The 12855-nt window shown below is 47.3% G+C and overlaps 1 protein-coding gene across 2 annotated transcripts; it reads right to left on the bottom strand.

The window, feature by feature from the left end:
* Positions 1-801: 801 nt before the first annotated feature.
* On the bottom strand, positions 802-12455 carry UTP23 (UTP23 small subunit processome component). Of its 2 annotated transcripts, none has more exons than XM_059723803.1 (4): positions 12176-12455; positions 6336-6438; positions 4008-5499; positions 802-2192 (listed from the first exon to the last, which is right to left on the bottom strand). In XM_059723803.1, exons 1-3 carry the CDS (start codon positions 12361-12363, stop codon positions 5131-5133), a joined length of 660 nt encoding a protein of 219 aa, XP_059579786.1. In that variant the 5' UTR covers positions 12364-12455; the 3' UTR covers positions 802-2192; positions 4008-5130. The 2 variants fall into 2 exon arrangements, with proteins under 2 accessions (XP_059579786.1, XP_014459347.2); XM_014603861.3 differs by having other exon boundaries at positions 6264-6438; positions 12176-12453.
* Positions 12456-12855: the final 400 nt, after the last annotated feature.

A 12855-nucleotide genomic window follows, 5' to 3' on the forward strand; every position in this document is an offset into this window, starting at 1 on the left:
TCCTCCCCGGCCCCTTACAGGCTGGAACTCTGCCAGCTTGCAGAGAGCTCTTTGAAAAAGTGCAAAATCCATGTGTTTTTCCGTTAAAATGAGATATCCACTTTTTTATTGGGTAAAGGGGGAAATCTGCATTTTTCTCCATTTTCCTGTGAGAAACGGAAAACCCACACAAGATCCTTACTACATTTCTCCATTTGACCTTTTCTCTGTTTTTTAAATGGAGATGCCTGCATTTTAAAAAGTGTAACAGTGTAAAAAATGGTGTAACCTTGACCGATTGCCATAGAGATGTATTTTGGGCACAGTACATAGATATAATTATCAAACATATAGCATATCCCCTCTCCATCCTGCAAAAAAAAAGTTATTCTCGTCTTGGATCCAGAGGTACATCATCTATCTAACCTTCTTATTCCTCTAGATACTAAAACATTACTTTCTGGCAGTTTCTCTATATAAAATATACTCTTTTCCACCAAAATTATATAGAACCTGCTATTGGCTATTATGTGCTCATTCTCCCATATCTATAACTGCTGTGTGAGATATCACACTTGCATAGAGGTATGAAATATACAGTAGCTTCTCATGTTGTGAGAGATGAGATGAATATAACTCACGTTGTTCTTATGCTCTTCATCCTTAGCATCCGACAAGATATGTTTACGAACCTACACAAAGCTACCCTGTTGATCAAGTAATTATGTGTAGACTTGGGCAAGAGAAAACAAATGAGCCAGAGCTCTAGAAATCCTGTTTTCTTTCATGGACCCCCCCAAAAATACATAGCTGGGAGAAGTATTACCACACACACACACAACCAGAATGTATTTATTTTTCAAGTCATACCATATTCGTATTTACTTTAATGATTCATAAACATCACAGGTTCCAGTTCTCCTAATTAACTCATCTATTTAGTGTTGTTAACAGCTGCTCAGGGAATGATTTATCGTACAATATCACATCACACCAACATATAAATCCAGCCAGTTGAATTGGCTAAATATCTTTCATTGCCTAGATATACAAATTCTTTCCCCCATATTCAGTATTAACACTGTGTAGACCGTAGCTGTTGTCCTATTGTTTTATTCTCCTGATAATTTGTACAAGACATAATGTATGATAGCCTAAAAGTATGGTTACTCATTTTTGTTCTTTAATATTTATCAAGGTACCTGCTGAAAAAAGGGATCTATACATTTATTTTGAGACAACAGGACCCTCCAAACCTTTCCTCTGCAGTTCCTGTTTTACTGCTTTGGTTTTCTGTTCTTATAAAAACCATTCGGTGTCCCAGAATGTTCATCTTTATTCAAAGTTGCTGTTAGGGCCCTATCTACCCGGAAGGCATGACCAAGTCTGCTAAACCCTTTACAATAGCTTTACGCATGATGGGACATCATATCATAGCCTTGGACAGTCAATGCTTTAAAACAGGGCTTTCCAACTTAACAGCTGGGGGCTGTAAACTGCAAGGACCGTGTACTGTGGGGGCTATGCCCTCCCCTCACTTTCCTGGCTGCAAGCTCCTCTGGCACATGAGGGGGCAGCTCCTCCTTGCACTGCTGTACCATACAGGCTGGAACCCCCTACTCCCAATCTGCAGCTGCAGCTCCCCTGGCACTGCTGAACCACTCCATCCTGCTTTGTGTGCTGAGCCACTCCACCCTGCTCTGTGCCACCCCCTGGGACAGGGGCAAGAAGTGAAAGCCAGAGAAGAGGGATCCTAGAGACCCTGGAGCCAGAGCAATCAGGGAAGCAGGAGCCAGGAGAAGCCTGGGCTCTGCAGATTAACCCCTAGCAGCATGCGGCCCACAGGCCACCAGTTAGATAGTCCTCCTTTCAAACAATTTGACTCTAATTAAATGGTGACGTGCTTGGGCCCCTGTGCTGTTTTACTTGGAGACAGGTTGTAAATCTCTTAAGATAGTCCTCTTTCCCATTTTAATTTGGCATTAAAATGGCAACAGCAAATGCTCTAACAAGTTGTCTGGCTTGTTGAGCAAACCAGGAGCTCGAGGTCATCTCAAACAGGAGTTGCTTTCAAAGGCAGAATGCATCGCTGTTTCGAACTGCAATGTTGTGCCTTTTTCACAGATGGTAGAGATGGTCTCTAATATTGCAGCGGAGGAGAGCATTGATCTGGGATCAGGAAGGCCTGGATTCTGGTGTGTTTGCTAAACCTCCTGGGTACAAAAAATCATGGACTAAATATAAACCAACTACAGACATTGAATTTATGACACATTATAACCTGCCTAACATCTGACTTCCCAGGTACCTCTCTACTATTTACCAGCTATATTCACTGCCCCCCTCCCCACCCCACCAATGTGTCTCTCACTCACTGACTCCTCAATTTCCATCTGCACTGCCTGGTTTTCTTGCATGCAGACCAGCCTCTGGTTTCTTTACTATTCATTCCATCCAAAAAGAGCACACACCAAGTGCAAAGGCTTCCTCAGCCTAACGAAGGGTATTTATACCCAAAAGCTTGCAAAGAAGAATTTTTCCAACTATTTGAGTTGGTCTAATAAAAGATATCAGATTTACCCAAAGAAACTTGTCTTGCTAAACCTATGGCTTTCCAGTGTAAAATGCATTAACAACCATGGCAGCAGGGACCAAACATACAAACTCTTTTCCATGGAAACATCCCTAACTGGGGTACAGACACATGCTGCCACTCACTTGCCCCCAGGGGTGCTTACGCATTTTACATTGAATATCCATTGGGTTAAAATAAAATTTGTAAGATTCCTAGCAGCAGGACTCACTACTCCCAAGAGTACAAAAACCAACAGGCTACAGAGTTCCCCTTCCTCTTGCCTGAGCTCATTCTAGTCCCATGAAACTTGCTTCTCCAGTGGGCCAAGGTCAACGGAAGAGTAGAGGCTCTTTCCTTCCTCCCTCTTCCCCTGAACACTGATGCTTAGGGCAAACTACAAGAGTGTGAAACATAAGTCTGATCCCGTGAGCTGGGGAGTGGGAGAGGTGGTGGGAAGGAGGGACTATAACCCAGGCCTCCCACTTCCTTAGTGCTGTAATAATCAGGCATTGGAGCAAAAGGAGTTCAAAAGTCTCCAAGTTAAAAAGTGAACAAGGGGTGCTGTGCTCCTTCTCAAGCTCAATGTTGTTGTCAGGTGCTTTGAGGACTGCTGGTCTAAAAATGATAAAACACTTAATGTGCTGCTCTGTGATAGAAACCAAGGCTCCAAGGTAGCAAGTTAGGACAACCCTGTGCCCCCCCATACCCAGGTCCTCCTCTACCATGTGGTTTTGGAAGAAGCAGCTGCAGGGGGTTGAAAGTCTGTAACAGGTTGCTTTCCCCAGCACCATCTTCCCTGTCATCCATGCCCTATGTGGGGCACCCTTGGAGTCCCCCTTAAGGTTTCTGGTGTTACTCACCTGCCATGTCTTGATAGAAATTATTATTAATGTTCTTGAAAGCAGGAGGCTGCCTATTGTATTTCGTATGTTGGGGTCTTTCGCCTCCACAGGCCTTGACCCCAGTCTTTCTCTAGCTAGGCCTCCCCGTCTAAACCCACCAAACAGGGTTTGACTCCAAGGCACTAAGCATCTTTCCTGCTCCAGTGTGGAGCCTGGCCTAGAGATCTAGCCACCAAAGCCACAGCTGGGGTGGCACAAGTTCAAGGCCAGAGGATGGGCGTGCTTAGTCCCACAAAAAAACCCACAAAATTAAGTTGTACTACAGGTGCACCAGGCCTCCCTGGCCTTTTAAGATCGCGCCTTCAGGCAACAGGGTCAGTGCACCTCAGAAATCCTGAACCCCCACTGGCATTGGGGTTTATGTACCCTCAAAAGCCATGCCCTCACTGGCACCGGGGTCTGTGCCCCAAAATGAGGCCTCCTTCTTCCCCTAATAGCCTCCCCCAAACCACCACGTATTCAATAACCAAAAGAAATAAGGACAGTCCCATCCATAGGCAATAACAGCCACAAAAAAAGATGCGATCAAAGAAAGCCGCATGCCAGCTTACATTTTATGCCGGATTCGTGCTTCAGCTCCCCACCATCAGCTTCTGGGGCAGCTGCTGTCTCTCAGGGTTGCCGTAGTCCCCTCTTCCAGCCTTTGGACCACTCAACAGGCCTCTCGTGGAACTCCAGGATGCACTCCTTCCCCCTTTGGCTGCCGGCCCTTACTGCCGCTCTGCCCAGGGTTTTTATAGTCCTGGCCTGCCCCTTCCGGTCAGCTGACTAGCTGGCCAGGCTCAGTATTTAACCCCCTCCTTACCATCATTCTCTGCCCAGAAAGTTCTGGCCTTAAAGGGGTAGACCTGTCTTATAGTAACAGGGCTAGGGCTCCCTATTACAAGGCCATATACAGCTCAGAGGCTGCCAGTTGGACAGCCCGGGGCTCATTCAACATGCCTCCCTGCTCAGCATCTAGGCACAGTTACTAGATTGCTCTTGGGAGGCACCTGGGGTTCCTATATAGTGGCTTGATATACAAAAGACACTGACTGTGTAGTTGTTATTGCGCAGTCATTTAGTACTTGTATAAACCAGTACTAAATGACTGTGCAGTAACCCAAGTTACTGTGCAGCAGTGCCGACAAACGGCCTTGTGACGCTGACTGTGTAATAGCCCAAGACTGCTGCTCAGTAGCATCGCTTCATGTGGTTTCTGCCATGTAATGCTACTGAGCAGTAAGCATCTCATGTGGACATGGCCAGTGAGTAGGAATATCTAGAGACTTAACCCTTTCAATTAGGATCAACCCTTTCAAGACATGGCAATGCCCAACTGGAGACACCTGAAGGGTCAACTTGGATCCAGCCTGTTCTGAAACATACAATTGCACTTATAAATGCAAGAAATTTAACTCTGACTTCATACTTTGCAATGGGAAAATCTTTGAGCAATGGATTTCATATTATTAGTCTTTTTTTCTCATGGCATGAATGAACTAGTTAAGAGGTACAGAAAACAACACAGCACATGTCCTCACAGTGTTTGTTTCCCAAGGAAGGGTATTACTTTTTTCATAAAAATATGGTTCAGTACAAACACACAGTTATTTTCATATTATTTTTGTGCAAAAAGAATCTTTACAAAAATTCAAGCAACACTGAAGTCCTGCACGGTTTATAAGGACAGCTTTATGCTTCTGCGCACTGTTGCACTGGCTGCGGTTTAGCCCGGCTTCGTTTTCTTTTTCGTTTCTTCTTTGCAGCAGGAGGCTGCTTAGTCTCTTGCACTTTTTTCTTCTTCTTCAGGCAGCTGAGGGGATTGGGACCACCCACCCTCTTACGTTTTCTTTTTTCCTTTTCTTCCTTTCCTAGTCCCTCTTTCTCTTTGAGTTGTTTAAGACTTTGTTTCTGGTGCTCTGGAACAAGCTGATTTGCTTGAACTGCTTGAACAAATGCCAGAGATTTTGGAGATGGTTTGTCAAGTACTATAGTGTTCTGAATAATAAAGAGCAGAGGAACTCCAGGCTTTTTCTTCACTTTTTTTGCCAAATCTTGGTCCTGTCAAATCAAAAGGCACAGTCAACAATTTGTGATTAACTTTTCTTTTAGAAATGATTGCACTACAATGGCAAATATTATTCAAAGAGCTGAATTTTATAAAAAATGTCTATTAACTTAGTAGCTAGTAAATCTGAAAGATGGGGGCCTGTCTCTGATGAACCAATTTCTGCATGCCCATCTTCTGTATTACCCCCAAGGCAAAAGAAATATACTTCCTCTTTTTGTACATGTGGGGAAGGAGACGAGAGGGAAATAAATTAAATCTACAAAAGTGTCAAATGTCATCATGGAAGATGCCCATAAAAATTATAGTGAAACCCTTTTTATTTTCAAGCAGTGCAAAATATTCAAGAGATTGAAGTCTGCACAAAAAAAATCGCAGCAACTCTGAATTCACTTTCAGATTGAAAAGTTCAACTAAAAAGTTTATTCTAAATTTCCAGTGTAGCATTTTAATTGAAATTGCAGCATGGTAAACAAATACAAGCAGCTTGTGATGAATGTTCAGAGTGAGGACGTTTACAATATTTTTGTTCCCATTCATCATGCAGGAAATCCTATTCAGTGATACTTTTAAGGCTGTAATTCTCTTTCAAACTGACATTTCGCCACTTTGTAATCTGATAGTCGTCACATGTTGCAGACATGCAGATCTTATAAATTTAATTCCAACTAGTCATTCAAATCTTGTGTTTATTATGAATTTAAAAAACCCAACCGTTTTAAAATAAAATTAAGTTAGGTTTCCTAGGAGTATTTACCTGTGTAGCAATAAAATAGTGATGTGGATTGCCATCCTGAATCATGGATAGAAGACATGCAGAACCACTTACTGGATCTTCGAAGTGAGAACAGTGTCGAACCTGAAATCTCTGGGCAATTAATTTTGCTCCATATAGTTCCTTCCCCAGTGATTCTAATTCTTTTAGAACGCATCTAAAAATAGCAAAAATGAGACAAATTTATAAAGGGAAAAATCCCTAATTTTATTCCTCATATTAAAATAAATGCTCTATACAACTGCAAAGAGGTTTCAAATATTGAATTAAGCATATTTGATTAGAGATAAACACTGCCTGGCCAGACTATGTCCATTTTACAGAGCACAAAAATGAGTTGAAGTATAGCTTTTCTTAGCATTTCAACAAAATTTCTAAATGAGACTAATAACAACATTTGAAATATTAAGTAACCTCGGACAATTCAATGGCAATTCCAAATCTTTGAGACTACTTCAGTAAGACTTGCAATTAAGTGAAAAAAAAACCTTTGCCAGTGTAATTACAGCTATTATAAAGAAAATCCAACTTCTTTACTGTAACCCGGGGTGGGCAAAATGCGGCTCGGGGGCCGGATGCAGCCCGCTGAGCCATTCTATCTGGCTCACAAGGCTCCTAAAAAATTTAGAAAAGTAGTATTTCTCTGCCCCGGACTGCCCATCATGCAGCTCTCGATGGCTTGCCAAAACTCAGTAAGCAGCCCTCTGCCCAAAATAATCGCCCACCCCTGCTGTAACCTGTTCGAGTAAAAGGCTTTCTATATAGAATCATGGGGTTGACAGACACCTCCAGGATCATTTGATCTAACCCCCTGCCACTCCTAAAGTTCACAGACTTCACCTACCACACAGATTAGTATAAAAAAACTACACAATCAAATAAACCTCCCCCACAAATAAAGCAACCGGTGTAAATGCATAATAATAATACCTGTATGTAGTGTTAATTTAGGACTGAATATATGTGACTACTAACATGCTGGGATTCCATATTTGAATTATGTGAAAGAAAAAACACAGCAGGAATTACAACAGCTGATGTACAATTCATTTGCATTTTAGTGGTTCTGTCTCAGAGAGTGTTATACCCAACAGTGCCTGTGAAATTTAAAATAGCAGGTGCTAAACAGCAAAGTTCTCAGAGATTTACATACTAAAGGGGTCTTTTGGTGAACAAATTTCATGGCATTGTAAAACAGGATAACCCAGCAGGATTTAGGACAGGTTTAGAGTCTTCCAATTCAGACACCACACATATTGACATGGATATACATGAAGAGATTAATTAACCTCTTTGAAGAAAAATGCCACCTGAATCATTCTTACACTCTTGCTAAACCAATGTTCCGGTGACGACCCACTCAATTATACCATTAGGGAAGTCCTTTAGTTTTATCTTGCACCCTAAAAATTCACAAAGTACCCAATGAGAAGACTAAAAAGGATTGCAACTGTGCCATGTAATGGAATGATTTAGAAATTACGCAACAAGACTGGAAAAAAAGGTTAATAAAAATATATTAATTCACAAAACAGGAACCAGTAGGTAACATACAGAAAACATTTTTGTTAAAAAAAAAAAAAATGAAGAGCAAAATCTTCCCAGAGGATATGATTAATAAAAGAAGCGATACCCACGTTGAAGAATCAGTAGATTTCAATGTTATAGACTTGTGAGACTACATGAAAGAATCTATCAAAAATGTAAACCAAATCACTTATTAGGAAGTGTTTTTCCAAGAACGATGAAAAACATCCAGGAGATGAAGGCATGAAATATTCAAGACTAATGCTTAACTGCACAGTAGCTTAGTTTACTGCGCAGTAAGCATGTGCATCTACATGTGCACATGCTTACTACACAGTAAACCTTGCTAATTACAAGTAAATTTGCTACCTGCAAATGCAAGTAGCAAATTTACTTTCGATTCGTAACAGTGCAGTAGCACTTGTGTAGATGCCTGACCGGAAGCCAGTCTGCTTCTGGTCAGCCATTCACCAGGGGGCAGGAGATTGCTTCCTGGGGCAGGTTCCACAACTGAAGCCTGGCTGGGGACTATGTCCCCTTGTCCCAGCAGCAGGGAGCTCCAAGCCCCATACTCCACCATTGCGATGGGGTAGCTGGGAGATCAGGTTCTCCCAGGGCTGGCCCCACAACCGCAAACCTGGTGCTGGAAGCTGCCTGCAGGCAGAGGCTAGGGAGCCTATTCCCTGCCCATCTACATACTTGCAGAACTGAGTGGGGAACAAGCTCCCAGCCTGCTCAGCACTCATGTCGCTGAATGGGGAACAGGTTCTCCAGCTTCGGTCCTGTATGTGGAGCAGGGGCTGGGAACTATCCTGGTCAAGGGCAGGTTCTAGCCCTGAGCCCTGTTCAAGGCACAGGCCTTGGAAAGAGCTGCCAGGGTGCAAGCCCTACCAGCAGATGGGGCAGGGGGCTAAAACCTGCCTCTCCTCCGCAGCTCTTCTCAAGTCCCCTGGCTCTGATCCAGGGAGCCGGTGCCAGGAGCTTCCTACTCATGGGGCAGGGGGACATTGTCTCCACCCCAGCAGCAAGCAGACCCCTGGGGCAATGTGTAACATCTCAGGCACCGGCCAGGAGACAGCCGTCTCCTGGCCCAGTGCTCCCTGCCAGCCCCTGAACTATCGCCCGCGGGGAGCCTGGAGCTCCCCCGAGTGGAAGCAGGGGCCCATTGCAGGGCCCCAGGAAGTGGGAGCAGTTTGCTGTCATTAGCGGCAAAGCTGTTCCCGCTTCTCTGCACGTGTAGATGCTTGCTTGGAAGCGTTTACTCATGAGTAAACTGATCCCGGATCAAATGCATGTGTAGATGCACTGGGTATGTTACTAAGACTGGGGCTGGCCTGCGCTACTTGACTTTTCACTGGACATATCTACACATGCTATTACTGTGACTGAATAAACTGTGCAGCAATTTGTGCTGCAGTAAACTACACCCAGGTGCAGCATCTACACAAATGCCTGGAACAGCAGCAAACTGAGCCAGGGAGGAGCACTGGAGGCCAGGGCTGCTCCTGCCATGCTCTACCCCCCCTGCAGCAACCAGAGGGAGCTCCAGGTTCCACCCATAGCTGCCCAGGTGCCAGTCCCAGGCTGGCAGAGGGTACAAGGGTCAGCCCCAGGCTCCAGCTGACATTGGTACTGTGGCCTGGATTCTGGGGGCAGCCCCAGGCTGGCAGGGCCAAGGGCAAGAAGGCCTGGGCAACAGACAGCTGTGTTGGGTGGTGAAGAAGCTGGCTGAGCCACGAGGCTCCTGTAGCTGCCGAGCCATGTGGCTAGGCAGCAAGCGGTAGTGTGGCTCCCTGCTGGCTGGGCTGACCAGGTGCAATTTATGCCAGAATCAGCATTTACACATGTTTTGCTGTGCAGTAAATAACTCTGCAGTAGGATAGTACTTTCATTTACAAGTACTATCCTGCTGCAGAGTTAATTAGTTTCCTGTGGCCTAACACGGCCACATGTGTAGATGCGTGATGTCTACTGTAGAGCTAATTAGGCAGCTCTGCAGTAAACTTCTCATGTAGATGTGCCCATTGCTATTTTTTTCCTGTGAAGCAAGTGTAAAGGTTAGCACAAACATGCATCAGAACTGGTATTAGTTTTTTGTGTCTACAGTTCAATCTGCTCTCAAAGTAAAGGATTATTTTTTGAAGCAGCTGCTCAAGATTGAAAGCAAAGATGGGTTAGGAAAGGCAGCAGCAATCGAAACAGAGCCCCCCTTTGTGCAATATTTTCTTCTTCCACAAAGCAGCTCTATTTGTTTTTGAAAATCACCCAAGTTCCTGCACTTGCACCTCAGCTCCACATTTTGCACAGAAGTAAAAGCAATGGAGCTTGAGGTCTTTATGATGTCACAGTAATATCTGTCCCTCAGCTGGACAAATTTCAAGAGACTGCTTCGGAAGCACCTATGAAATAATCAAGAAGACCAAGATTGAACGTGACGGAGAAATATGTTTACAACATGAATCCTCTGCTACAGTTCAGGTTCTATTTTCCAAAGCAAGACAGCACTATTTTCCTCAAGGACTCAAAGGAGCAAGCTTATGAACTCAGAAGAATTTAGAAAAGGAGTGTCAAACATACAGCCCGTGGGTCAGATCCAGCCTGTGGAGCTGTTTGATCTGGACTGCAGGGCTCTGGCCTGACCCCAGCTCCGTGTACAGCATATCGTGTGTGGGCTGGACCCTGCAGCCTGGGCCTCCTGTGCTGAGTGCAGTGTCAGTTCAGGCCCTACCCATGCACTGAGCTCCAAGGCTGGCACATGCTGTGTGGGGCTTGACTCAGCGTGTATGCTGCATGCCGTACAGAGGGCTAGCACAGGATATGCACTCCACGCAGCACGATGCCAAACCCAGAGCCACCTTGCAGGGCTGGTCAGTGGGCGTGCTGCACCAAGTGGGCACTGTCTGTGGCAGGCAGGCTGAACTGGGCACTGCATGCAGTCGAGGGTGTCTGGGTTGCAGGCTGCATATAGTGCCCCAGACCGATCCCCCCTGTTCTGCCTGCTGTGCCCTGGGAACTGGCACATATGGGACATGGGCTGGACGCAGCACCATGCCCGCTCCACAGGGGTTTGGTCTTGGTGTGGCCCACAGACCAGCTCAGGGACACTGATCCAGCCCACAGGATGTTTAACACCCCTGATTCAGAACATCTGGGAAGTGTAGTTGGATTTCACCTGTGCTTTCAACATCAGGGGGGTGCTGCTGTAACCAGGCCCATCATACATTTGACTGCAGTACAAATGGAGCCACTCTTCTACACCGTCTGCAGATCTGTGCTGATTGTTTGGTAGAGCACTAAGTGTCTCATGGCACTACAGCCATTTACCTAGATGGCTCCTGACAGCAGCAGTGTCTCTGCACACCAGCCAGTCATTACCAGTACTTTCCATTTGCTGTTGCCATGAATGAGAAGGGCCAGAAGTCAGGCCCGAAATATGAAAGACGAGACTAAATGTTTCACCCTAAGAAACTGTGAAAAATGGGTAGTCACCAGCCTGAACTATCACAACATGCTTAGAACGAAATGACCTTTGGAGAAGATTTGGTCTTCAGAGCTTCAGCTATTGCAGGATGGCACATCAGTGTCAGGCTGTGACCTTGAACCTGGGGCTTCAGCCTGCACGGCACAGCCCCTCGACCCAGTCTGCCACCTCCTTAGCTGAGCACTGAGGTGGGCACAGGGGGCCAGAACCCCACAGCGGGGCCCAGCCACCTGCCCGCTCAGCAGACCCCTCCCTGGCTACCCTGCCCTACGTACATCCCTGACCTGGAAGCAGCAGCTGAGCAACAAGGCTCAAGCTTGTACGTAGGCTGCTGCACCCCTGGCTTGTCTGCTACTGACTGATGGACTCCTCGGATCCCAGATCCAGCAAACATCCCGACCTCGCTCTCCGCCCGACCCTCCCCATCAGCATTTCTCAACTTGTGGGTCGCGACCCAAAAGTGGGTTGCAAGAATATGCGAAAGGGTTGCGAGCAAGTGCCAGAACCGTGCAGGTTTCCCCGTGCAGGCCGTGAGGGGCTGCTTGGGGCGGCCAGCAGGCAGCCAGGCAGGGTCGTGGGAGCAGCCCTAGCAGCTGAACGAAGGTAAGTGTATGGGGAGCAGGGGTTGGAGGGCCAGCGCTTGGGGGCTGCTAGGGTGGGAGGAGGGTGGGGGAAGGTGGCCGGGTGCCAATGCTGCGGCAGGGCCGGTGGGGAGAGGCACCAGCAGGACGGGGGTGGGGGTTGGGACATCGACGCCAGGGCACACGTGGGGCCGGCCGCAGCGCCCCCTGCAGACAGGGCGGCGATGACGTGTGGGAGCGGAGCTCCCCTCGGCCCCTCCCCCGGGAGCGCCGCGCCGCGCCGCGCCCCGCCCCACCGCGCTCACCGCGTGGTGCAGAGCTGCGTGGCGCCCCCCAGGTAGCCGGGCAGCTGCTCGCGGATCTGGATCTTGTTGCGCAGCGCGGCCTGGCAGAAGGTGCCGTCCAGCAGCACCTGGAAGGGCTCCCGGACCTGGAAGTTGTACTTGTAGAAGCCCACGTGCTTCTTGGCGTGCTTCTGCCGCGTGATCTTCATGGCGGCGGCGCGGGGCCGGCCTCACCCGGAAGCAAAACCACCGCTTGCCCGGAAGGAGAACGCGGCCCCTGACATCCTCCCGCATGCGCAACAGCACGGACTCGCCGAAAGGGCGGGGCTTGAGGGCGGGGGCGGGGCCAGCCCGTTGGCGCGCATGCGCTGAGGGCAGGAGTTGAAGCGCGCTCTCTCCGTCACCCCCCCGACACCGTTGCGGGTTTACGTCACAATGCACTCCTGCTGACAGCCAATCGCGCGGGGGGCGGGGCGCACCCTGCCCTTGCCCCTGCCCGTAGCGCTGGGCTGGAACCAGCGGCGCAGTGGTTGCACGTGTTCAAGCACTAACTACAGCTGGTCGGCTCTGTTTTTGTAGCTGGGCAGTCACTTTTATGGCGTGATGGTAGCTTAATGCAGTCTAGGTTTATTGTACCAATTGCAATCATTGTGAATAATACTGCTCGCTTAATTGCATAATAGCTGTAAGGCATAGTGAGG

Source organism: Alligator mississippiensis, chromosome 3, assembly GCF_030867095.1.
Source record: "Alligator mississippiensis isolate rAllMis1 chromosome 3, rAllMis1, whole genome shotgun sequence".
NCBI classification, from domain to species: domain Eukaryota; kingdom Metazoa; phylum Chordata; order Crocodylia; family Alligatoridae; genus Alligator; species Alligator mississippiensis.

What these genes read in the sequence shown, in the direction of transcription:
- UTP23 (XM_014603861.3), bottom strand. Translation starts at nt 12,363, where the DNA reads ATGAAGATCACGCGGCAGAAGCACGCCAAGAAGCACGTGGGCTTCTAC. An exon ending in ACGCAGCTCTGCACCACGCG is followed by an intron (nt 6,439 to 12,175) that starts GTGAGCGCGGTG and finishes TGCTATTTTTAG; the next exon opens with ATGCGTTCTAAAAGAATTAG. An exon ending in ACTATTTTATTGCTACACAG is followed by an intron (nt 5,500 to 6,263) that starts GTAAATACTCCT and finishes TTGATTTGACAG; the next exon opens with GACCAAGATTTGGCAAAAAA.